Source organism: Zootoca vivipara, chromosome 9, assembly GCF_963506605.1.
Source record: "Zootoca vivipara chromosome 9, rZooViv1.1, whole genome shotgun sequence".
In the NCBI taxonomy this organism is placed as follows: Eukaryota; Metazoa; Chordata; class Lepidosauria; order Squamata; family Lacertidae; genus Zootoca; species Zootoca vivipara.
The window spans coordinates 40,450,797-40,477,879 of record NC_083284.1 but is presented as its reverse complement, the minus strand read 5'-3'; the positions used below and the strand labels follow the sequence as shown (position 1 = coordinate 40,477,879).

At 41.4% G+C, this 27,083-nt stretch overlaps 1 protein-coding gene across 1 annotated transcript in view; it reads left to right on the top strand.

Moving 5' to 3' along the window:
- Nucleotides 1-27,083, top strand: part of DCHS2 (dachsous cadherin-related 2) — a 104,547-nt gene that overhangs the window by 51,725 nt on the left and 25,739 nt on the right. The window contains exons 4-10 of the mRNA XM_060278664.1: nucleotides 8,890-9,126; nucleotides 11,370-12,389; nucleotides 14,177-14,364; nucleotides 15,128-15,227; nucleotides 18,964-19,121; nucleotides 23,508-24,348; nucleotides 25,341-25,580. Coding sequence (XP_060134647.1) covers nucleotides 8,890-9,126; nucleotides 11,370-12,389; nucleotides 14,177-14,364; nucleotides 15,128-15,227; nucleotides 18,964-19,121; nucleotides 23,508-24,348; nucleotides 25,341-25,580 — 2,784 coding nt within the window. The remainder of the gene's footprint in view (nucleotides 1-8,889; nucleotides 9,127-11,369; nucleotides 12,390-14,176; nucleotides 14,365-15,127; nucleotides 15,228-18,963; nucleotides 19,122-23,507; nucleotides 24,349-25,340; nucleotides 25,581-27,083) is intronic.

The following is a 27,083-nucleotide window of genomic DNA, read 5'->3' as shown; positions in this document are numbered from 1 at the left end:
TGTCTTTCAGTAGAAGGAAAACCTGGGCTTTAATAAATCTTGTTACAGTGCTTAATCTTCTGTTACTGCTGCATTCTGCAAGGCTTCCTTCCAGTTAAGTGTGCATAGGAGTGTGGCTGTAGGCCTAAAGCCACTGCAGAACTAGGTGTGCTTAATCTTGTCAGTTTCAGTGGGGTTAAGCAAGTTAAATTCTGTGTTGGATGAAATCTGTCTTCAAGGTGCTGTCTCTCCCCACCCGCCCAGCCCCCATCATGTCCTATTGAACGTTGTTTCTTCATCAAGTGAAAAATCATATTCTCCCTATGCATTTATGCATCATATAAATGGATTTTCCCTGGCTGCTGGGTTTTGTGAGGAGACAGTTGGTCTGCTGAAATCATAACATATGCTAAAGATGAGCTTGTGAAAGTGCACACAGAATATGAAGAGCGCAGCCATGAATGTGGCAAAGATATTTTGAGTGATTCCTTTGTTTATCTTAGAAGCTAATCTTCTCCAGTAAAGCAGTTAACTTGCTTGGAAATTCCTGCATGTGGGTCATGACTGCTTCCATGTAACATGCAGCTTGTCGCTTGTTCCATCTTGGATTTCTGAAATCATTTCAGAAGAGCTTGCTTCAGAACAGGTTTTGGTGTTTAGAGTGGTAAAACATTCTGGATATAAGGAATTATTTGTGGCCCATCATGGTTTACCTCAGTCGTAGTGGCTGGTATCATTGGCTCTGCTTAGCAAAGCAAACATTTGGTGTAGAAGACCTATTCTGACACAGGTTTTGACAAATGCAGCAGTAAAATAACATTGGATTGTGTGTTTTCTTTTTTTAATCCCAATTTGACTGCAAATGTGATTTCGTCTTACACTTTATTACAGGAAGAATTAATCCATTTTAATTTCTAAACTACAGTACACATGGCATTTTTATATGGTGTGTAATAAAGCAAAATCAATGCACACATGAAAGGGTTGACATGAGTAAAGACAGATTGTGAGATTGAAATCGTTTATTTTGGAACATTCTGAAACCACATCCTTTTGAAGAAAGCCTTCCTTAGTTTTTTTGTCCAATCTGCATAAGTAATTGATAGCACATTGAGACCACTGAAAGTAAATGGGACTAGGTTAATGCGTTTGGCTTTGACCTTTTGAGAACTAGTTGTTCAGTAACGGAAATCCTTCTCGTGGTCTGAACTTAGCCACTAATGGATTCATGCCTCTGTTAAAAAGCACCACAGAATTTAACCTAAGTAAGATTGAGTGGAACTTTCAGGTATGGAGAATGCTGGGAACAATTAGGGTTTAAAATGGCTCAGGGGGGAATTTGCAGTAGAGGTTTCTGGAACTAATCCAAAGCACTTTTGTGTATGAAGTTATTCATTGAGTACTGGCTAGAACCTGACCCAGTAACCTTAAGAGGATGGGGACTTGTTCTGATGATCCAATAGCTGATGATCCAATAGCTGTGACTGAGCAAATCACAGCTCAAAACCCTCCATAAAATGTGTACTGCTACCCTTCTTTCTGCTAGTTTAGGATTCCCCAAGAATGATTTTGAGCGCTCTCTCTCTTGGTCCTTTCTCTAAGCATGGAGCAAATTATGGGACTCTACATTTGTATCCCCAAACAACAACAACAATAACAGCAACAACAGTATAACAATAATTTTATTATTTGTACTCCATCCATCTGGCTGGGTTGGCCCAGCCACTCTGTGCGACTTCCAACATACATAAAAACATAATAAAACATTACACATTAAAACAAGGTTTGTATCATCCTTATGCCTTTGGTATCTCTGTGTTTCCTCCATTTTGCAGTTTTCCTGAATCCAAGCACAGTTATACTAATATTAAGTATGTTAATATCAAATGTTAAGCGGTAAGAACAAATGCCATCTCCTTTTCAAAAGCCAGACTTCCAATATGAATAGATGCCTTTGATGACTCTCTGGAAACTGCAGTTGCTTCAGAATACAGGTAGCCAGGTGAGACTGGTGATTAGGAACACATCTCATCAGTGTTCAAAGAATTTCACTGGAGAGTGGTTTTCTTCCAAACACAATTCAGAGTGCTGGTGCCTACCTTTAAAACTTCACATGACTTAGGGCTTAGTTACCTGAAGAGCAGATGCTTCCACAACAGCCTGCCTGTGCATCAGGATCACTGGTATCTGCTTCAGAAGCTCTCTGGAGAGCTCCTTCTGTCTAAATTAAGTGGGTTATGATTGGAGGAGAGCCTTCTTGGTGGTGGCACCCTGTTAGTAGAATTACTTCCCCAGCGAGGCTCTCTTCCATTTGCCATCAGGATTCCCCCCCCCCGATGCTTTCAGCCTTTAAAACTGATTATTTTAATTGCTGTTTAAGTTTTCAGTATTTTGTTTTCTATCATTTAATTGTTATGCAAACTGCCCTGGAATGACAGCATACGTTATTTTAAATAAATAAGTGAATAAATAAAGTAGCCAGTTCAAGGAACGTTTCACATAGAGGCCAGTGACTCCTGAGATAGGTGGAAGGAAAAGCATTTGACCTTTTGTATAGAAATTGCTGGGATTGATAAATACATATATCTATTACTGCAAATGTGTGAGATGATTTAATATTTTGATGTACATATTCCATTCCATTTATGATTAAATTTGGACATCATGCCAAACCATGATATGACCTTCCAACTATAGATGCTTAGTGCCACTTGTCTGCTTTCAATTTGTGTCTACGCAGCACTCCAACCACTTGACTCAGTGGCCTACAGAGTTGGAACATTGTCTGTATATAGGAATAACAAAAGCGTTTTTGTTGAGTCAGAGTATTGATCCATCTATCTAGCCTACTATTGACTAGTCAGGCAGCAGTTCCTCAGTGTCTCAGGCAGAGACATTTCCCATCACTTGTTACCTGCGCCTTTTAGTAGGGAATGGCAGGGATTGAACCCAGTACCTTTGGTGTACAAAGCATCTACATGATCACTAAGCTGTGGATCCCCTTGGTCTGCCAGTTCAGACATCAGTCAAACTATAGTTAACACAAACCATAGTTTATGGTGTGCAAATCAATATGCTAATATGTAGATGAGCTTCCTTAACCATGAGTTTGGCTTCTTGTCTGAACGGAACTATCTTACTGGGTTGTGTGTACCATAAGAAAGAGAGGTAAAGCAGGATTTTCGTAACATTCAAGAACACAAAAAGTTTCAAGTCTTTGTCCAGCATTTTTCTATGTGTTGCTGTGGTTACCCTCAGGAAAATCGGCCTTAGTCAATCCAGAGCATAAGGTTGTAAAGGTAACAGGCAGCAAAAATCCAGTAAACCAAGATAAGCTGCCCTTCCGGTGATGTTCAACATAAAAAATGCAACCAGTAATTAAAGCATTAATAAATTGCAACGCTAAAAAATATTATGCAAAGCAGCATAATAACAGAACTGGATTAAAGGCTTTGTGCACTGCTGACTCATGTTTCTCAAGAGACTGACGTTTTTGTACTTAATTCTTAGTTCATACATCAGACAAATAGGCAGGTTGGAGAAATATTCATTCTGAATAGGTCACTGGAAATGAGCATTGACCTGCCTGAGTGTTAAATTGGTTCAGCTGCCAGATTTGAAGGTGAGTTTGGGTGATGAACTGTGCATACCTTTTTAGCCATCTGCCTGCTGTCTGAGTTGGCTGTCAAATCGTATTAGTTGGAAGCCATATGGGTATAGTTAATCTATATTTTTCTTCTTCTTAATAGCTTATTTTTAAAAACCAAAAACAACTCTCTTGGTGCAGGTTTGCTCTACTGTAGGTGATTACTAATTGGAAGAGCCTAGAAATTTGGAAATATATACCTTTAAATAGTTAGAAGTAAACCAGTCCATTTGAATGATCTGCTTCATTCTACCTGCTGCTGTTGACTACTAACAAATGCATACTTCGCACATGCTTTAGTTACCTTTAGTTAAAGAGCTGTGTATGTCAAATGTTAAATAAATTGCCAGAAGAACCAAGGCAACCAATTAGAAGCTGTAGGCAGATGGCCACTGTTTTTCACCATGTAGCTGATTGAAAGTTAATCCCGAATGCCCACAGTGCAATGCTATGTGATGCAGGGTGGTGGGCAGAGCAGGCACAGATGAATTTGAGGTTTGCAGTAAGTTTGGTTTCCAGCCAGCCACAGGGCTGCTGGCCAGAGGATGCTGTAGATTAGTTTCTTCTGGAACAGCAAGAATGGTGAAAATGAATCAAAGTTCTACACAAGGGGTGGGGATCTGGTGGGTGGGCTGTATTGCTAATCTGCCTTCTCTGTGAGCCAGCTGAGAGTCTCACCCAACCAGTGAAGCACCTAAAGAATCTTCCCCAGTTATGGCCTGGGTATACCTCATAGTTTATTCTTGGTTTCTGTGCCAGGAAGGAACTGATTTGTCGCCTGCTCAGAACTAAGGTGATCTGTGCCCTTCATTGTATTAATTGCTGGTGGCAAAGTAGAAGCCATCTGTCAGCTTGCCTCATGCTGGGAAATGTGGGCTGTGGTTTCTGCATTTGCTCAAAGGTCAGGTTACCAGTACTTAACTTAGTATAGCCACCAGCATGTTATTTACCTGGAGGTAATCAGATTTGTATCCAGGTAAATGCAAGCCTATGCCTAACAAAGGCTACAAGTAATTCCTTTGATTCGCTCTAATCCACCCTACAGTTTAAACCAGAAAGAAGCACCCTGGGGGCTGTGCATGTACCATAGGGTAAAATCTTATTTTCTGTGCAGCAGGTGCTGCAAAAAAATTAATACTGTATATGCACTGAGAGTAATCCTATTATTAGTATAGGGTTTCTCTGATTACTTGCCGCTGAATATGAAACATGATTATAAGTTTCCCATTTTGAGTGAAAGATCTATGTAGATCTTGTTTAACAGATCTAATTCCTTCAATATTATACGCTCAAGAAAACCCCTCACCTTCAAACATCCTCATGAACAAGACAGATGTGCTCACTAGCACCAATGTGCAAATGGAGCTATTCATACACCACAGCTTTCTCCTTTCCTTCAGATTAGAAGTTCTTCTACTATTGAAATGAATGTGGAAGTCTCAGTAGAGCAGGGTGTGCCACGCTGTGGTCCATGGGCCACCAGTGGTCTGTGAGCTTCATTGAGGTGGTTCACTGTCTGTGGATTTGTAGTTGATGGGAGACAGCACATCCATTGCATTCAATAGACTGATTTTAGTTGCTTATTTTATTGTATTGCTGTTTGAATTCTATGGAGTACAATGAAATGCAATATATAAGAAATAAAAGAAGCAATAAAAATACAATTAAAAAAATCATACAGCATCTAACACAGCGCGTTACTATTGTTGCTGCAACAGGCAGAAAAATAGTTAAGTGCTCCACCAAGATGCTCAGCAATTTTCAAGTGTTCGATCGGGTGGGGAGAGGGGAACCTTAGGAGCCACTGCAGCGGATGATCTCTGAGATTCCCTTATAAAATGAGTTGCAGAAGCAGCAAAGGCTGTAGGTGTTGAAGTCACATCTTGGCAGGAGCAAGAGAGCCAATGGGCACACCTGCACCTTAGCTGACATGCCTCTTCCATGGTTTAGTAGACTAGATGCAAAATCACACGAATACACTGGCAGTATGTGTACTGTATTGTCCACTACAGTTTTGGATGGTGCTCTCTAGGTCAGGGGTGGCCAACTCCCAATAGACTGCGATCTACTCAAAGAGTTAAAAGCTGGCAGTGATCTACCCCCTTTTTGGGGGTTCATGTCAAAGTTACTGAGCTTTTTCTAGGGAGGGGGAAAGCCATGCTTTTTGGGGTGCAGGGCAAAAATGTTGGGCTTTTTCTAGGGGAGCCAAATTTGTTGAGCTTCTTTGGGGGGAGCCAGTGATCTACAACAGATGTCCAGTGATCTACCGGTAGATCACGATCTACCTGTTGGACGTGCCTGTTCTAGGTGAAAATATCAATTAAAGCCAAATTGGGTAGTATTATCTACTGGTTGGGGTGTTATCCTCAAAGTGCAAAGTCCCTCTTCAGCTTACCTTCCCTTTGTTGTACATGCAGCCTAGGGGTTTTTCTGCTACTCTCCAAGTCATGGAAAAGCAAAGGTATCCGTGTTTTTCACTCCATCTCTGCTGAATTACTGCAGTGTTTTTTCACGCTGGGTAAACAATATCTGCTGTTTTCTTTGTTTGCTATAAAACACACACACACACACACACACACACACACACACACACTCTTAAAGTGATCAAGAGGCAGTTTGTTTTTGTAGAGGCCTGGCAGTGTAAAATGGAAATTTTGTGAACTGCACCTTTCGGTTGTCTGTAAGTATTTATCTGCTTCATCTGTTTTCCATTCTCCTCCTTAACGCTTTATCCCAAATTAGTCATTCAGCTGATTAAACAATTCTACATTGTTAAGTCAGATCTTGTTATTTACCATTCTTCCTACTCCTGTCTGAAATGCTGGAACTGCTGTCAGTCAGTATAGAACAGGCATCCCCAAACTTCGGCCCTCCAGATGTTTTGGACTACAATTCCCATCTTCCCTGGCCACTGGTCCTGTTAGCTAGGGATCATGGGAGTTTTAGGCCAAAACATCTGGAGGGCCGCAGTTTGGGGATGCCTGGTATAGAAAATACTGATGGTCTGACTCTGTATGAGGCATATGAAGTGGTTTTGATCTCCAGCGAGTACATACATATAAGGTTATTTCTTCTTCTTCTTCTTCTTCTTCTTCTTCTTCTTCTTCTTCTTCTTCTTCTTCTTCTTCTTCTTCTTCTTCTTCTTCTTCTTCTTCTTCTTCTTCTTCTTTTCACCTGATCCTTCATGGTGCCTTCTATTGCCCTACATTCTCTGCTGAAAAGCTGTGCTTTGCTATTGGAACATCTTGCCTCCTTGAGTTGCACTAAACTTTAATAACTGAAGTCATTGGTCCTGTGCCTCAGTCTATAACAGATGAGAATTAAAAGCAGTAGGTTGGTTCCAGAAGTGCCCTTTCAGATGTTGAAGGCATCTACCACTCATGGATGGGCTGCTTTCACAAGTAGAGCCTACCCTGTTTCTCCTATTTTAAGACGTAGTCATAAAATAAGCCATAGCAGGATTTTTAAGCATTCAAGGAATATAAGCCATACCCCGAAAATAAGACATAGTGATAGGCACAGCAGTGATACCGGCCGCGGCAGGAGGAGGAGGAAAAATATAAAACATCCCCTGAAAATAAGCCATAGTGTTTTTTTTGAGGAAAAATAAATATAAGACGGTGTCTTATTTTCGGAGAAACAAGATAGTAGCTGAAACATGTTCTCCCACTTGGAAATTCCCTTGCATAGACAGAAGTGTGAGAACTTGCCTATTCTAGCACAGGGTGAACTCTTAGGCAAGTGTTAGCAGAACAGCCCTAACATGGTATCTTCTGCAATAATGCTCAAAACAGAAGAAATAGCATATTAGTTTGAACCGTATTAAGTGAAAAACACGTGCAATAGCATTTGGCTAGAAAACACACCACCTAGAATCAAGCATATGTGCATGATTATGTTTTAAACAAAATGAGACAAATATTGGATATCCTGAAGAAAAAGTAAAGTGCTTTTTATATGTTTGTGGTCTTAAGTACATAGGAAGAGACTGCTGGATCGGGCCAATGGCCCATCTAGTCCAACATCCTGTTCTCATAGTGGCCAATCAGATGCCTGTGGGAAATCTGCAAACAGGATTCAAGCACAAGAACACTCTTATCTTCCTGTAGTTTCCACCAACTTGGCATTCACTCCCCCGCCCCGAAGTTTATTCTTTTTCGTATCTGTGTGAGTGGCATAATACTGAAGTGCAGTCGATAGTCCTGATTATGAAAATGGGTGAAATCTAGGTTTTTAGTAACAACTTTATCCCTTAATGGACTGTAATGAAACAAACAAACTTGGATTCTCTAAAATTATTTCGTGCTTTATTCCATCTGAGGGAATGCATGGAATGAGGGTCATTCATGTGACCCTGTAGATGGATAGAGTAAAAGGTAAAATGGACCCCTGGATGGTTAAGTCCAGTCAAAGGTGACTATGGGGTTGCGGCTCTCATCTCGCTTTCAGGCCAAGGGAGCTGGCGTTTGTCCACAGACAGCTTTCTGGGTCATGTGGCCAGCATGATTAAACCATTTCTGGCACAACAGAACACCGCAGCGGAATAAAAAAGGAATAAAAAGCAGTACCTATATATCTACTTGTACTGGCATGCTTTCCAACTGCTGGGTTGGCAGGAGCTGGGACAGAGCAACGGGAACTCACCCCATTGTGGGGATTCGAACCGCCAGCCTTCTGATCGGCAAGCCGAAGAGGCTCAGTGGTTTAGACTACAGTGCCACCCGTGTCCCATGGATTTAAATCACTTTTCACATATCCAAAATGGAAATAATGGTAAGGCTTCTTTGGAAGGGCAAAGAAGCTAAAGGCTGCATTGCAGATTCTTTTATGGTTAGGAGGCTTGGAAGAATCAGGACAATTGTTAAAGACATAAGCAAGTAGGCAGAGCTAGATTTGATTGCCTTCTTCTAGGCCAGGATTCTAGGTCATTTTCTGTGCAGAGCAGTGAATGTACCAAAGGCTTGTTTCTACATTCAAACACCCCACTCTATCCTGATGCTTGAACTCAGGAACCATCCTGCCAAATTTGGTCATGCTATCCCAAGAGGTGTCCAAATCCACAGCAAACAGAAACCGCTTTCCAAAATAATATAGAAGATACAGATGCCCTTTTGTTTTTTCTACTCTTGCAGTGGTGCTCTTAACACATTTTTATTTTTAAGTACGTACACATCAATTCTGTGGCTAACACTTCTGAACTTCAAAAATGATGGGGAAAGGTAATTTTCTTGTCCCATATGTTCACGTTTTCTTCTCCTTTCCAGGAACCATCTACCTGATAGCATCTCTCAGTAATGTGGAACTTACCAATGTGCTGTTGACTGTTTCTGCCCGGGATGGAGGTGGCCTTGGTTCTGCTGTTAATGCAGTTGTGACTGTGAAGATCCTGCAGATGGCTGTGGCTCCTGCTGTTTTTGAGAGATCACGTTACACTTTTTCCATTCCCGAAGATGCCCCTGAAGGAAGTGCCGTTGGAACGGTGAAAGCAAGGGAGCCCTTGAGTAAGTGGCCTTGGAAGACATTCAGACAGATTCCAGCGCCCCCTGATTTGTTACAGGCTACAAACATATGCAGCCAATATTGTGTTAAATGTTATTCTTTAAGTGGAGAAAAGCACACAACTAAATGTGAAACTAGGTTTTGAATTAGTGCAATGGTAAGAAATGTGCATTTTCCCACATTTGAGTGTTTCCTTGTGGTTTCTTGGGAGATGATATTAAGAGAGATATAAGCAAATATGTATACATACATACATACATACATACATACATACATACATACTTACAAACAATATGTTTAAAAAAATAAGTACTCCCATTATAACAGTTAAACCAGGCACCCCCAAACTGTGGCCATCCAGATGTTTTGGCCTACAACTCCCATGATCCCTAGCTAACAGGACCAGTGGTCAGGGATGATGGGAATTGTAGTCCAAAACATCTGGAGGGCCGAAGTTTGGGGATGCCTGAGTTAAACTTTACAAGATACACTGGGCTCGTTTCACTTGACCATGGACAGGGTGGAGGTAAGAAGGATTGTTTCCCCACCTGCACGCATGGCAAGTTATGCAGGCATATCAAGGTAGGATATTGCTAGGTGGAGATGGGGAGGGTCGTAGGCCCCCTTCCTCCATGCTCCCTAATGTGCTGTCATGCTGTACTGTATGCGTGCACGGTTTAGGAGGAGAGGGGAGGAGAGCTCTGTAACTAGCATACAAATTGATTGTGCCCTAGGCGTGTATTTCTAAATGGACTAGGAGAAATTATGGTAGTTAAAGATGAGTACTGTTTATACGTAAGGAAAGTTGCTTGAAATGATTAGTGTTCAAATATGGCATATATGAAAATTGGGGGAAATGAGTCTGAATGTTTAAAGGAATTTCTGTCACAAAACAGCTGCAGTCACACGTAACGCTAAGCTGCAGTTTGTTTATAATAAGTTGCCTCACAGATGAGCACACAAAACCGCGCCTTGCTTTTCCAAAGCTCAGTTAGTTTTCTGTCTGTTATTGCCTCATGTCTTTGTAGCTTGACAAGCAACTGGACCAGGGTGCCCAAACAAACCATGATGAAGCAAGGCTATTTTCAAACAAAACACCAAACTATAGTTACAAAATTACATGGTTCATAAGCCAAAAAACAAACCGTAGGTTTGTGCCATGGTTTAATGCCAGAAAACAAACCATGGTTAGTCTGCTGGGCTGGGTTCACACTTTCAATCAAACCTGGATCTGCCTCCCCAACCTGGAACCTTCCAGACGCTTTGGACTATAACTACTAACATCCCAGGCCAGCATGACTAGTGGTCAGGGTTGATGGGAGTTGTGGTCTAAAACACCAGGTTGGCAAAGACTGTGCTGATAAACAGCGGCTTAGTGTTATGTTCAAACAAGTTTGTTAAAACAATTGAGTAGATGAGGTGAAATGGCAGCTTTTAGCAATAAATTTGTGGGTATTTAAGGTGCCACGGGACTCTTGTTCTTTTTTGGCAGCTTGAACACTATATATATTGAGAAGCAGAGTGAGAAACTAAAGATCCACCTGTGGCTTCACATATTTTGCCATTCTCCACTAAATAAGCAAATGCTTTAATTACTTAATGCATTGCAAAACTTACAGGAAGTGGTCTGGGAAGGTTTGATACTGCCACTCCATGGTTTCCTGGGAAAAGTAAATTTCCCTAGGCTTTGAGAGCCTCTCCTTCCCCCACTCCATGTGTGCTCTCTATATGTTACAGCTTCCTGGCTTGTGCAGTGGGTTGAGGTTTTGACCCTTAGTTCTCACAACAGTTATACTAGAGTCTTAAAATTAGGCTATACTGGAATGTTTATGTGTCTGGTTAGAGTGGAATTCCTCTGTTCAACCTGACCTAGTTGGAAAGAGTCCCTGTATAATTTTAAATGTGAGAAATGATATTTATTTCTTCATAAAATTTAATCACACCTATGGGGTGAAAATACAGATCTCGTAAATGGGCTAACTGCGTGCCTTTAAGTTAGTCTGCACAGCATCCATTTTTTTCCTACTACACCCTAGAGATTACAGCTAAAAAGAAAGAAAGAAAACACAAAAACTTAGGAAACAAACATCCAGAGAGGCGTTTAAACTGTTCAACTCACTTAACACTGCTATGCCATACATTTCTCAAATGCTCTAGAGCATATTCAGCTAAGCGGATCTTCTAACAAATTGGATGCCTTTTGTTTGACACGGGGGTGTGTTTTCTTTTTAATCTTCTTTTACAGGTTTATTGGAAACGATTTCCTACAGAATTTCCTCCGGTGATCCTTACGGAAAGTTTTCCATTGACCCTCAGTATGGAATCATCCGCACTAAGAAGCAGCTCGACCATGAAGCCCATTATCACACCCTTCTTACAGTGCAGTCACAGTTGGGAAGCTCCCCTGTCTACAGCAGCGCCCAGGTCAACATAACTGTGATCGACGTCAATGACAACCCTCCCGTGTTTGTGTCGGAATCTGACCAGATTAATATATCGCGAAGCACGGTGCCTGGCACAGCTCTTTACATTGCTCATGCAGAGGACAAAGACAGTGGACTAAATGGCGCAGTCCGGTATGCCATTGCAAGCAATCAATCAAGTATTTTTACCATTGATCCCGTTCTTGGGGTACTGTACCTTGCCAGAACTCTGGATACTGATAAACCGCATGAACACACAGTGGTGCACATTACAGCAGAAGATCATGGAAGTCCTCCCTTGAGTTCTCTGTTGATCCTACGAGTGGTAATCGACGAGCATAAAGGACGCCCCATGTTGACTTTTGAAAATTTGGTGTATCAGGTGGAAGTCAGTGAAGCAGCACCCATAGGTGTCAGAATTCTGCAAATCCAAGCCCGGAAGTTAGATCCCCAGCATACCCCTGGGAATGTTGTGTACTCCTTGGAGCATAACACGGATTCTGCTTCATTTAGAATTGATCCAGAAGCAGGTGTGATCTACCTACGGAATCCTTTAGATTACGAACTTACACAAATGCATAGTTTTAGAGCCTTTGTTACTAGCACAGCAGATAAGTCAGGGCAGAATGCAAGTACATCAGTGATAGTTAACGTAATGGATGAAAATGACAATTCTCCCGTGTTTTTGCGTGATGCCTATTTTTTTGACGTGGAGGAGAGTTCGTTAGCCCAAGGTGTGGTTGGCACAATAGCCGCAGTTGACAAGGACTCTGGAAGAAATGCTCAGCTCTCCTATTTCCTCTTATCAGATGGAAAATATTTCAAAATCAATTCCAATACAGGTAATATGTTTTAACAATCTTCCCTGTTCTCCTTGTGGGATGTTAAGCTTTCTGCTAAACTAGAGTGCTTGTTCTCGTTCTCTCTCTCTCTCTCTCTCTCTCTCTCTCTCTCTCTCTCTGTGTGTGTGTGTGTGTGTTTGTGTGTAATATAATTTGCATGTCCAAATTCAGGGAGAACAACTGAATTCTCTCCACTGGTGGATCTAGCTTCTGCATACACTCAAAACTCATGATAGGCTTTGCAAAGTGAATTGTCAGTATATTAGAAAATCAGATATGTAAATAGTATTACCTGCAGGTCACACAATAGTATTCCTTTTTCCTTCCTTTCTTTTCCCTTTGAGCTGTTATTGAGCAGTGATCAGCAGCTCAAAGGAACAAGTGTGGTACTGCTGGTGCCATCACAAGTATCTGTGAAAACTGCTAGCAAATATGGTTACAGATCACTGTCAGGGACAGCACTCAAACCCTGCAAAAGTGCAAAGTTGGATGGCAAGCAGATCCACCATTCCATACATTACATATGGTCTGAGCAGATGACTTCCAGGACAGATGCTGGTCAGACTTACCAGTCTGATACCTCCATTCTTTTTTCATGCCCATCTCTGAATCTACACACTTGATTTCTTCTTAAAACATGTGCAATCTTCCATTTGTATCTTCCTAGGCCTGCCCTGGTACCTGCCTACATCTTTCTCTTCCTAATACTATCCCATCCTTACCATACCTGACATCTCTTCTCCTTTAGCTGATCCACTGGGTTTCAGTTTGTTGTGTTGCTATCAGCTGACTTTCCATTGTTCTTCCTGGTGAAGGATCTACCCCGATCTCAATTATACCTACTGCTTGCTCCCTTCCACTGTACTATATCCGTAGCTGGAACTCTTGCAGCTTTGGACACGATTCAAGGACATTGGTGTGAAAATGTCTAATAATTTTGTGTCGCAACTGTATGTGAAATGTAGGATTAGCATTTGAGGAGGTAAAGGTCGCTGGAGGTTTCAAATGCCAAAACCCAGGATAAACAAAGACAGGTATTTTAACAAGATCAAATGAAATGTTGAAAATCAATCAGAAGGGATTGTGTAATAAAAATTCAGGCACGAGTGACAGAGCTAGCTGGCAGGAGAGGCCTTGTACTACACAGATGTGGAATCTGAGACTACTCTCCACTGCTTGCCGTCTGGAAAATGAGGAAAGCAGAATTGCTAATATAGCTGGGTTTGGAGAGATAGTGTGGAGATCAAAGAAATACAGCACAGTTCCATAGGAATGGATTTCTTACAAAGCACCCAAAATCCTGGGATAAAGAAGGCCAGCTGGTCATGGTAAGTAAGGGGCTGCAAGGCTGCAGAATATCCTCAGCCCCTACAGCAAAGTGAAGAAAATGCTTACTGGTCCCCCCCAAAGGGTCTGTGATGAGAAGTCCCTGGTATATGATGTCTCATCCAGCTGGCTAACAACTAAAATAATTTTCGCTCTTTTATTCTGCTGGCTGGAAGAAGGAAATATTTTGGCTTCTTTAGAGCAGCCATCTGGCTTTAAAGTTAGCTGTTTTAGTGTGAAGTGGAGTCACTTGGAGTCCAGCGAAGTTATAATGACCCCAGGGTACACAAATATATGCTGAGTGACAGGATCTCTCTTGGCTTTGTATAGTATGCAGTATGCATATCAAGTGACTGACTTGGTTAAGGCAGAGTGTGCTATAAATCGTGCATAGCTTGTTAAAACCTGTTATATGCAGCTCATAATGCTCTCTTTTTTTTATCACTGTTCCCTCCAACCAGGTGAAATTATAAACTGGGTTGCATTAGACTATGAACAGCAAGCTCACCACTACCTGATTGCTCTGGTGACTGACCACGGGGTCCCGCAACATAATGCCACAATAACAGTCTATATCTCTGTTACCGATCTCAATGACAACCACCCATGCTTCCCACAGCTTCTGTCTGGAGCAGAGCTACATGTCAAGGTTTGAACAGATTGAGATTCCTTCCTTATCCATTTGTAACTTGAAGAAGCACCTTTGTGTCGCGTATGAATGCTGTTAATGTGTGACAGAATGTGAAAGAGACGTTTTTAAATGGAACCAGTGTAGGTGTTAAATTTGCGTTTTACAGACCAATGTAAGCAAAAAGGCATTTTAAGCCTCACAGTGTCTTACTGCAGCACACAATAATTTTTTAAAAATTCGTTTTGAGCACCATCTTGTGGTTAGAATATGGGGAAACGGCTGAAAAGCAAAGTTGGCACATAATCAGGGCAAGCATGATTCTAATATATCAAACTACTGAGATAAAATCTGTTTAAACTTAATTTTCAGTTTACTGTAGCCTACATTTGCTGCATATGCTACCAGCCCATAGACATGTTGGTTATATGCGGCTGCTTATCCCACAGAATGGGAATGCTTGATCAGGTCCTGGGGGACCTAGACTACTTACCAGTAATTTACTTTTCACATCTTTATCAATCAGTTCTTTACATTGCCTATCGTAATGCAACTTCTGCATGACTTGAATTCTGACCTGCCCAAATGTTCTTTTTGAAGTGCCCATTCCCCCACCCTCTAATAGCCCACTTAATGGGTCTGGATGCCCATTAAAAAGCCTTTCCTTTTGCACTCTGCCAGTCCCTCTTAGCGCTTTAGTTTTGAACCTTTCTTTAATGTATATTAATTTAGTTGGTCTTTGTTCTGTGGAAAGTCTAATTTTAATTGGTCTGCTTGCTATTAGGTTTTGGAAGGGCAACCAGCAGGAGCCCTCGTTGCCACCATGTTTGCCAAGGACCTTGATTCTGGGAACAGTGGGATCGTGTTATATTCATTGTCCTCAGGTAAAAAAATAAATCCATACTTCTCAAGTACAGATAAGAAAGTGCACAATATCCAGATACGTTGGGCAAAGCTGTAACCATACAGCATAAACTGAGGGCAAAGATCTGTTCTTGGCTGCTCTTGGAAACTTCTCTTTTCTGAATCAAACGCTGATTCAGGTTTATTAAGTGGAATTCCCACGCCTCTCCATCACGTGTGGCATGCTGCCTGTTTATTATGAGGTATATTCATAGTTTTAAATGTGAGAGTTGTAAAAATGTCCAATTTTCAAACTTATTATTATTGACATGTCTCTCTTCATGAATTCACGATCTTTCTAATATCGGGAGTAGCTCTCTTTACCTTTTTATCCTTCCACGCTTGTTTTTGTTGCGTTTAGAATTCTTAATCAAAAGCACTCACTCAGCTCACCCAGGATTAAGATGATAATACTAAGTAAAACATGTTCATTATAGTTTAGGATTTCATCTGTTATAGGCAAATGCTTTCACCGTCCCAGTGGGAAAATGACCTTTCCTTTCCCATGACTAACTGGAAATCTTCTTCCTATAGGAATTGACCATGACAGTCTGGGACAGGGATCAAAAGATAATGTGAGCAAACAATGGGGGCTTGTGTAGATCCTGTTTCATCCTTTGTTGGGTCGAATATTTGCTGGAGAGAATTCTGCAGCAAAACTGTGTTTATGATCATATCCTGCCTGTTGGCTTTCCACAGGCTTCTGGTTGGTCACTCTGAGAACAGGACCCTGGACTCTGAAAGCAGTATGCTGGTCCAATCCTGAAGTGTTCTTATCTTTCTTTTTACTAGGTCCTAGTTTTGGCTTATTTATAAAAAAAAGTTTAAAAATTGCAGATCTAAAAATGACCCTCTCTAGTGCACTGATCATGCACTGCACATTTATTCTGGAGTCATTGAACAGAAAACAGTGACAGAGCCTCCAGCTTTTTACAGCCCTTATTAAAAAGAGCAAAAGGAGGAAACTTTAAAAAAAAAGTCCCATGGAAACCTAACAGACCAATATTTTATTGCTGTTTTATGAGTTAGGCTATAGCCTATTAAAATCCATGCCTACAACAATGTTTGAAACTCCCATGGTTCTAGGTGCATTTTGCAGCAGGTAATTTCATTAGCACGAGCAGTTTCTGAGCTCTGGGTGCAGTAGTACGCCTAAGATTTTGGATTAAAACTGCAGAGTGGAAGGAAAGGAGGAGCTTTTTCTGCCTCTCCACTTCCAGCTGCTCTCTGAAGACTGGAGAAGAGACACTCTGAAGAATATTAGGGGGGTGGGAAGGGAAAGGACCAGACCACGTGAAAAATGAACGTAACATTTTAGCTGCAGTTCATTTTCAGCTTTGTATTCTTATTATAAAAAAACGTTCCTAGACATTCTGTTCTTGTGCCCATAACTTAGGTTTGTGGTGCCATTTAGCTCCTAGCCTTTATACCTCAGTTTCTAACACTGCTTGATACATTTATTAGTCTTTGGAACATGACTCTTCACTTCTGCAACATAAAACACATGGCTGAATTTCATTTTTGAAACAACCGTTTTTGTACACTATTTGCATTCAATTACCATTGTTATTTATATACCTTAAATGAGTTCGGCTTTTTTTCTTAGCAAAGTTGTGATTATTCACCTGTTTGAATCGAGAATAACTGGTGTCACTAAATTTAAAACCGGTAGAGAATAATGCAACCCTAATACAGATGAATTTTACATTTCTCAACCGCTACGCTTTGACGTAGCTCAAATTTGCATCCCAGAGTCAGCTTATACTTGTCATAATTATTTGTTGGTGAATGAACTCAAACTAAAGTACCATGAAAACCAAATTGCCTCTTTTCCTTAACAGAGAAAGAACAGTAACTACTTCCTAAAGTCCTCCCAGGAAGACTTGTAGCTTAACATACTTTCACATACTGATGTGATATCTTGGGGGGAAGCAAGAAATCCAGACTTCACTAACCTCACAATGACTAGCTCATTCATTCCTAATTGTGAGAAACTGGATACGTGAAACCTGTTTTCTGGGCCTCTCCATGGAAGTAAACTATGGAAGTTGGAGACTGCCTTCCTGAACCACTAGGGTTAGGGTATGCTATAAAATAGCACCACTGTTCAGAGACTACAGCTGGTGCAGAGCATCATTGCTTGGCTCCCGAGGGAATGGGCTGTCAGATACTGGTGGTGCTTCTTGTTGTTTTTATTCTTGGGTGCAGGCATCCAGAAATCCCACTGGCCCTTAGGTTAAAAAAGGGGGAAATATCCATTGTTCTATATGATAAACTTAACTCACTGACAATTACCATGCACTTTTCTTTCTGATTTGGACTCTGGGTTAGGAGAGGCATGTGGTGCAGAGTTCTTGGGCAGTAGGATGTTATTATTATCCTTATTTATTAAATTTGTATACTGGCCTTCATCCATAAATCTCAGGGTGGTTCACAGCATAAAAGATTTCAAGATAAAAAACACAAAATACATAATAAAAACAAAAACAAATAACCTTCCCATCCATTTTCACAACACATTTAAAAGAGTATCAGGTGTTAATCAGCCAAAAGGTTGGCTGAAGAGGAAAGTTTTTGCCTGGCACTTAAAGGTTTATAATGAAGACATCCTGTCTGCTCTTCAGGCCATGTCCCTTAATGTTTGGTAAGGCCAACAAATCTGTTACCTCATCCTCTGTGTTTCCAGAGGGCCTAAAATCCATATGGATGCTACACAAGGATTTTGGAGTGGCTCTTACAGTGACTTTGCAGGGGCAAATACAAGCACACCTTGTTGCAGCTACTCTGGGCCATTTCTATGTGTGTTCTACAGCTGTGATCCTTGTGTCTTGTCCATTGAACTGTGCATGTACTTGCTATTAGGACAAGAGACAGAAGTACTGTACATCCATAAGGTGCTTGGGGGGCAGTTCAGTTCAATCTAGCTTTTTCTGCCAGTGACTTTCAGAACATGCTGCACTGGTTTATTGGCTACCACCTCTTGTTTAGTGGACGTTTTCTCACAAGAATTATTCCCTCGCAGACTGGAGAAAAGTTGTAGGTGTCAGTAGATGCCGATAGTCTAAACTCAGCATTTAGCAGGAGATTATTTATGAAAATATTTAATAGAGCAGAATCAATATTTGGAAATTGTTGTAAAATGACGTCAAGTGCAGAATGGTTACATTAAATTGTTTTTTTATCTCCATTGTCAGGTTTTTTGTTCTGCTCTGGTTACCACTTAAAATAATTCCAAAGCAACAGAAACCATTTTTATGTGTAGTTTTTGTGCCAATTTTTCACCAAAATTGTTTCTCATCTTGTTTTATGGTCCGTAAGTATACACATGGGCATTTATATTGAAAGTTATGCAGCGTAACCAATCTGTTCTATCTTCAGTATACATCCAATGTTTATTGAAGTCATCTGTTGCAGCCATTCAGGATTGTAATCAACAAAGTAGTTCTGTTAGCACAAGGATTTTCATTTCTGCGATAGAAGTTCTCCCGCTACTTTTCTCCCCCTCCGCAGATCTGCTCTGGCTCAGGGAACCCCCATAACACATTTAGGGGATGCATATGGAGGGGAAGATGAGGGGAAGTTCTACTGTGCAGCCAGAAATCAAACTAATGGGACTACTTTGTTGATACCACCTCAGGGCTTGTTTGTTCTGTGATGTGCTGCTTCTATAACACTTCTTAATGTGCAAGTATATTAATAGTGATGTATTTTTTTCAGGGGAAAGTTTAGGCCATTTTCAGATTGACAGCAGAAGTGGTGAATTAAGGACCACTGAAACTCTTTTGTACAATTGGCGTTCAAGCTACCAAATGGCAATCACTGCAGCTGATCAGGGAGTCCCTCCTCTTCAAGGACAAGTAGTCATCACTGTGGAGGTATTGATTTAAAACAGACATGGTTTTCTTGAAGTATCTGGAGCACAAACCAGTTAGAACAGGGTCCCCAAACTAAGGCCCGGAGGCCGGATGTGGCCCAATCACCTTCTAAATCCGGCCCACGGATGGTCTGGGAATCAGCATGTTTTTACATGAGTAGAATGTGTCCTTTTATTTAAAATGCATCTCTGGGTTATTTGTGGGGCATAGGAATTCGTTCATTTCCCCCCCCCAAATATAGTCTGGCCCCCCACAAGGTCTGAGGGACAGTGGACCAGCCCCCTGCTGAAAAAGTTTGCTGACCCCTGAGTTAGAACATCCCTGGAGCACCCTCTCCCCCACAATCCATATATTTCTCTGCTGAGCCAATACACTGGAAAGGGGAAATATTTCACTCAATTTTAAATATAGGACCTACAAATTTTGTTCCAAACATTTCTGCCCCATTAAGGGGAAGCCATCAGCGAGAGTGAGAAAGGCAATGCACTTTTTTAAACAGAGAAATTAGTGGGGAAACTTGCAAACACTCTCTCTGTGTGTGTGTGTGTGTCTTGGTTGCAAACTAAGTTAGTTGCACTTAGGTCCCATTGAAAGCAATGTGAAATAAATTTCATTGTAATCAATTACAGCTTGTGATCAATGGGACCTAATTATGAGTAATTTAGACTGGATCCAACTCTCTGTCTTTATCAGATTGTTCCTTTGCCTGACACTGTTGGCCTGATCAGAGACTTTTTAAAGAGAATTTATTGTCCTCTGAACCAAACATTGGGAACCTCCTGGGATTGCTTTTCTGAATACACTCACTTATCATCACTGCTGTTGGTTTGTGCCATTATGACCAGACAAAAGTGGCAAATTGGAATTGTGCAAATGCATGCAGTGTTGAACATGATTTAACCTGGTGCATTTCAAACCACAGTTGCTATTCTGTCAGGGGATATAATTACTGATTAGCTTCAGTAAAAGAGACTTGCTGGCCCCTGTGTAGAAAGACCATACCTTACGAAGTTTGAATAAATACCTTTAAGTTTTTTAGTAGGAGCACTGTATTATATATGTGTGTCTGTGTGTCTGTGTGTATAATCTCCTGTGCTGAGATAACGTTTATGGTTTGCACACATTGGGGTGAGTACTGTGCAAGTTGCGGGACCCAGGTGGCGCTGAGGGTTAAACCACTGAGCCTAGGGCTTGCTGATCAGAAGGTTGGCAGTTCGAATCCCTGTGACAGGGTGAGCTCCCGTTGCTTGGTCCCAGCTCCTGCCAACCTAGCAGTTCGAAAGCACATCAAAAGTGCAAGTAGATAAATAGGAACCGCTACAGCGGGAAGGTAAACGGCGTTTCCATGTGCTGCTCTGGTTTGCCAGAAGCGGCTTTGTCATGCTGGCCACATGACCTGGAAGCTGTACGTTGGCTCCCTTGGCCAATAAAGCGAGATGAGCGCTGCAACCCCAGAGTCGGTCACGACTGGACCTAATGGTCTGGGGCCCCTTTACCTTTACCTTTACCTTTACTGTGCAAGTTATGCACAAGATTGCATAGTATTAAGGAAATTTGCACCTTTTGTAGTTTGCCACTTTTAATTTGTTTTTGAAATATGCAGCCTCCTTTTTCCAATATTCCTTCCTCAATTATGGGCCTTCATCAAGCCCTCTGTTGCCAGATAAATATAAGATTCATAGCACATTGCCAAAAAGAAGGTAACTTTAGTTAGTTTTAAAGAATCTTCTTGTAGTTTTTCCTGATTATGCGACTTGTTGGGTCATGATTCTTGGAAGTGCTTGAGACTGTTAGAAAGATTTGCACCAAAGCAATTCCTGCTGTGATTTCATAGAATCATAGAATCATAGAATCATAGAATCATAGAGTTGGAAGAGACCACAAGGGCCATCCAGTCCAACCCCCTGCCAAGCAGGAAACACCATCAAAGCATTCCTGACAGATGGCTGTCAAGCCTCTGCTTAAAGACCTCCAAAGAAGGAGACTCCACCACACTCCTTGGCAGCAAATTCCACTGCCGAACAGCTCTTACTGTCAGGAAGTTCTTCCTAATGTTTAGGTGGAATTTTCTTTCTTGTAGTTTGAATCCATTGCTCCGTGTCCGCTTCTCTGGAGCAGCAGAAAACAACCTTTCTCCCTCCTCTATATGACATCCTTTTATATATTTGAACATGGTTATCATATCACCCCTTAACCTTCTCTTCTCCAGGCTAAACATACCCAGCTCCCTAAGCCGTTCCTCATAAGGCATTGTTTCCAGGCCTTTGACCATTTTGGTTGCCCTCTTCTGGACACGTTCCAGCTTGTCAGTATCCTTCTTGAACTGTGGTGCCCAGAACTGGACACAGTACTCCAGGTGAGGTCTGACCAGAGCAGAATACAGTGGTACTATTACTTCCCTTGATCTAGATGCTATACTCCTATTGATGCAGCCCAGAATTGCATTGGCTTTTTTAGCTGCTGCATCACACTGCTGACTCATGTCAAGTTTGTGGTCTACCAAGACTCCTAGATCCTTTTCACATGTACTGCTCTCAAGCCAGGTGTCTCCCATCCTGTATTTGTGCCTTTCATTTTTTTTGCCCAAGTGTAGTACTTTACATTTCTCCTTGTTAAAATTCATCTTGTTTGCTTTGGCCCAGTTGTCTAATCTGTTAAGGTCATTCTGAAGTGTGATCCTGTCCTCTGGGGTGTTAGCCACCCCTCCCAATTTGGTGTCATCTGCAAACTTGCTCAGGATGCCCTCAAGCCCATCATCCAAGTCATTGATAAAGATGTTGAACAAGACTGGGCCCAAGACAGAACCCTGTGGCACCCCACTAGTCACTACTCTCCAGGATGAGGAGGAGCCATTGATGAGCACCCTTTGGGTTCGGTCAGTAAGCCAGTTACAAATCCACTGAATGGTAGCATTGTCTAGCCCACATTTTACCAGCTTCTTTACAAGAATATCATGGGGCACCTTGTCAAAGGCCTTGCTGAAATCAAGATAGGCTACATCCACAGCGTTCCCTTCATCTACCAGGCTTGTAATTCTGTCAAAAAATGAGATCAGATTAGTCTGACATGACTTATTTTTCAGGAACCCATGCTGACTTTTAGTGATGACAGAGTTTCTTTCTAGGTGCTCACAGACTGTTTGCTTAATGATCTGCTCTAGAATCTTTCCTGGTATTGATGTCAGGCTGACTGGGCGGTAATTGTTTGGGTCCTCTCTTTTCCCCTTTTTGAAAATAGGGACAACATTTGCCCTCCTCCAGTCTGCTGGAACTTCACCTGTTCTCCAGGAATTTTCAAAGATTATTGCCAGTGGTTCTGAAATCACCTCTGCCAGTTCTTTTAATACTCTTGGATGTAGTTCATCTGGCCCTGGAGACTTGAATACATCTAAACTAGCCAAGTATTCTTGTACTACCTCCTTACTTATTCTGGGCTGTGTTTCCCCTGCTGAATCATCTGCTCCATATTCTTCAGGTCGGGCGTTGTTTTCTTTCTTGGAGAAGACTGAGGCAAAGGAGGCATTGAGGAGTTCTGCCCTTTCTCTGTCCCCTGTTTGCGTTTCACCATCTTCTCCTCTGAGTGACCCCACTGTTTCCTTGTTTTTCCTTTTGCTACGGACATACCCATAAAAGCCCTTTTTGTTGCTTTTAACCTCTCTGGCGAGCCTGAGTTCATTCTGTGCTTTAGCTTTTCTGACTTTGCCTCTACACGTGCTGGCTATATGTTTGAATTCCTCTCTGGAGATTTCCCCCCTTTTCCATTTTTTGTACATATCCCTTTTAAATCTTAACTCAGTCAAAAGTTCTTTAGATAGCCAGCCTGGCTTCTTTAGGCACCTTCCATGTTTCCGTCTCATTGGTATTGCCTGAAGTTGTGCTTTTAATATCTCCCTTTTAACAAACTCCCAACCATCATGAACTCCCTTCCCTTTTAGTATTACTGTCCATGGGATTTCACCCAGCGTTTCCCTAAGTTTTCCGAAGTCGGCTTTCTTAAAGTCTAGAATTTGGACCTTAGTATGCTTGGTTGCTCCTTTCCGCTGGATAATAAACTCCAGAAGATTTGATAACCTTTCTGCAAAATCAATTGATAGATTAAACCATTTATTGTGTGTTGTGTGGGCTGTATTCTTACAAGCACAGGAACTCTTTAGGCTATTAGGGAATGATAAATTTGTGACTGAGGAATGGACGTTGACAAGAAGCCTCTTCTAAGTGTAAACACTTGTGCTGCTTGTTGAATTCCTGAGGTATTTTAGCATTAGCTGAAGTACATGTGCTCAGGCTGTGAGCAATGAATGTCCTATAAAAAGTAAAGTATATTTTCAATAAATAAGAGCAGTATTAGTGCTGTTTGCTTGTTTCAAACTTTGTTCTTTCGTTTCAGGTAATCCCACTTCCCCAAGGGAGATCTGTTCCCTCCCCAAACATCAGACATTTTGCCGTACCAGAAAATTTTAGGCCTGCGCAAATGCTGGGCTCTTTAAAATTGCCTCATCAGCACCCGTATTCCAACAGAAAACAGCATTTTAGCATATTTGAAGAAGATTCTGATGCTCCATTTGAAATCAACAGTGCTACTGGGGATCTGTTTCTTTCCAAAGAACTTGATTATGAAACAGTATCTCACTACTTCCTTAGAGTTGTTGTGAATGAATACCCAAATAGTTCTCCACAGAATAATACTTTTTTCCTCAGTATTGATGTCAAAGATGAAAACGACCACTCACCATCTTTCCAGGATGACTTTGTTGTAGTTGGGATAGAGGAGAATGTGCCCGTTGGCACCTTGGTGTACACGTTTAATGCAAAAGATGGAGATGGCAGTTTTTTAAACAGCAACCTTCAGTATTCTATACATGGGAATGACTTCACTGAAAATCCATTTCTCATTCACCCCTCTTACGGTAGCTTAATCACAGCAGTTCCCCTTGACCGAGAGATCACTCCATTTGTTGTCCTGACAGTGGCGGCAGCAGATCAGGCTGCAAACTTGACTGATCGCAGGCAGAGTTCATTGACAGCAAAAGTCATCATTTTAGATGTCAACGATAACCACCCTAGCTTCGTTTCATCTCCTCTTTCCTACGTTAGAGAAGACGCAGAGGTAGGCTCATTAGTGCATCACATACTTGCACAGGATCTAGACCAAGGAAGGAATGGACAAGTCACATACCATCTTCTCTCGAACAACGAAGACCATCCATTTGTAATAGATAAAACTGCAGGTAAGGGTAAAAAGGGCTAAGTTAGCCCCATAGAAGTTGCACTGGGGATTCTTTCCATCTCCTTTTAAAAAATTGAACTCTTGAAAGCACTTTTTGATTGAACTTAGAGCAAAGGTATTGTGGAAACTTGTAAACGTTCACCAGCTTCCACACAGAATTTAACACTTATTAAAGGACTGTAATAATGCATGGTCCAATTGAGTGTCAGTCTCAGCCCCAGTGACAAAGTGTCAAGGAAAGAAGCAAACAGGCAAGTTAAGCACCTCTGTAAGGGAAAAGGCACGTACTAGTAAGTTATTTAGCAGCATTTGATCCACAATCCAGAATCGGAAGCAATGGTTTGAGGCACATTTGCAAACTATGCTTTGCGCTCTGATTTGTGCAAACAAAAAGCAGGTTACAAAGGGAGAAGGTCAGCGGGGATATGGGAGCTATCTAGTGCAGGCATCCCCAAACTGTGGCCCTCCAGATGTTTTGGCCTACAACTCCCATGATCCCTAGCTAACAGGACCAGTGGTCAGGAATGATGGGAATTGTAGTCCAAAACATCTGGAGGGCCGAAGTTTGGGGATGCCTGATCTAGTGTATCACACAGGCTGTGTGAAAATAAGGCATGGATGTTTGTTCCCTTGAGGCCAACTTTTCCAGCTGACCTGGAGAAGTTGAGGCAGAAAGTCTTATGTAATATCTCTTTTGCTGCAGTGGAGAATGAGTGGTTCAAAGAATGGGGGTGTCATTTTGATGAAAATGGAAATGATCCCTTAAAGGGGACTTTTTCCTTGTGGATATAGCAGGCAAAGGCAAATCTTTTTTATGGTAATCTTTTCTCTGTACTTTAGGAACTCAGACCTTGGTTTGGCATCTGAACTATAGTTAGCACAAACCATCGATTTGACACGAGTGCTGAGCTGAGCCCATAGCAAAGCTTTACTGAAACAGCAACTGCATTTGGAGAATTTATATCCTTACAACAATTTCCCCTCTTACAACAGGACTGCTAACTACTGCCTTTGCTTTGGATCATGAACACCAAGAATATTACAACCTGACCGTTGTGGCCCTCGATAAGGGTACCCCAGCTCTGTCTGCAACTCAGAGTCTGACAATAATTGTTGTCGATGTAAATGACGAAGTTCCAGTGTTTACCAGATCTCTATATGAATCCTTCATCTGTGAAAATGAAGACCCGGGAGCAGTTGTCATTAAAGTTGAAGCCATAGATAAAGATTCAGGTAGTGTGCTTTCTACAAAAATAAATAAATGACAAATTCACATTATTTTGCCATCAACCTTTGAATAAAAAAATGCCAACAATCATCTGCTTTGATATATGCACTCACAAGCTCCTAAGTTGAAGATTGATTCCCCCCCCCCATTTATTGTCTGCTGTGATCAGCAGTGGTTCTCAAGGATCTCAGCTTTTTCTTATCACCTGCTATCTGATTCTTTTTTAAACTAGTGATGCAAATAATCAAAGATGGAGCCTTCTGCATGCAAAATATGCTTTCCATTTTGCTATAGCCCATCCTTTAGGACTGTAGTTGTTAAACTACAGGCCAGGCATCTGTGGAAAGAAGTAAATGAAGAAGAGTGGCATGATCTGGAGGACAGTTTTGTCTTTCATCCGCCACCAGCCAAGATTTGGATGGATTGAATGCCTCCAGCAGTTGAGTACTAGTGAGCCACACTAGATTTCCAAGCATAACTGTGTATTTAGTGTTTTGAGGAGCACTCTTGGCTATTTTTTTTCTATCTCAAAAGCATTTTTTTTTAAATGACACATTTGATGGAAATTGCAAACATGCATTAATATTATTTGGCCAGAGTGGGGCACTGTAATCCCAGCTTCTGTTTTTTCCTCCATTATAGCTAAAAAGAGATTGTGACCTAAAAGAGCGAATCTTTTCTAAACATAAAAAGTAGCAGCACAAACACTTCCTTTGCATTTTAATGTTCCCCAAATACTAACATTAGAAGTAAAAGGAGAGGTTCAGCTCCTGTGGAATTTTCCCTAAGCAAAAAATACATCCAAAATTCTAGGGTACAGGATCGGTTGTATCTGTTAATGTCCCATGGATTTTAGTGGGATTTAAGTTTACCTAGCTGGGCATGCAATGACAGTGATGGGAGAGCATCCACTGGTATTGTAAAGAAGCTTGAGCAACGGAGGACTTGATAGGAAATTGGCTATAGGTGTTCATAATTCCTGAGCATATCGGGTCTCCACTCCTCTCTTGTCTGGTAAGCTTCATGTCTAATATTACCATTTCTGCTGAAGAATGCTTTTGTAATTATTGCCACAGAAGCATGCAGCTGAAAACATTATATTGGAATTAGTGGTCCATGCAAATTTTTGTGTTGTGATGCTATTACAAGAATCCAGGAAGGACCTAGGAACTTGCTCTTGGGGTTCCATGAAATAGCACTACCCATGAAGAGTTCCAAAGTCATGCTTTTCATATGTATGCTTGCAGAGATATCAGAATAAAAACACTCCCCTGCAGGCAACTAAGACTGGTCCATAAATGTGCACTACAACTTTATACATAGACTTGGATCGTAAGTTTTGTACAAGTAAGCTTAAAGTGGAGCAGCCACCTGGTAGATTTGTGTGGTTCCAGATCCTCATATTGCATTGTTTTTAATGTTGATGTTAACTACAGCAGCATAAGCAAGACTACTTAAAAGATGGAGGCTTGAGTACAAAGAGATGCACTGCCAGTGGTTTCATCAGG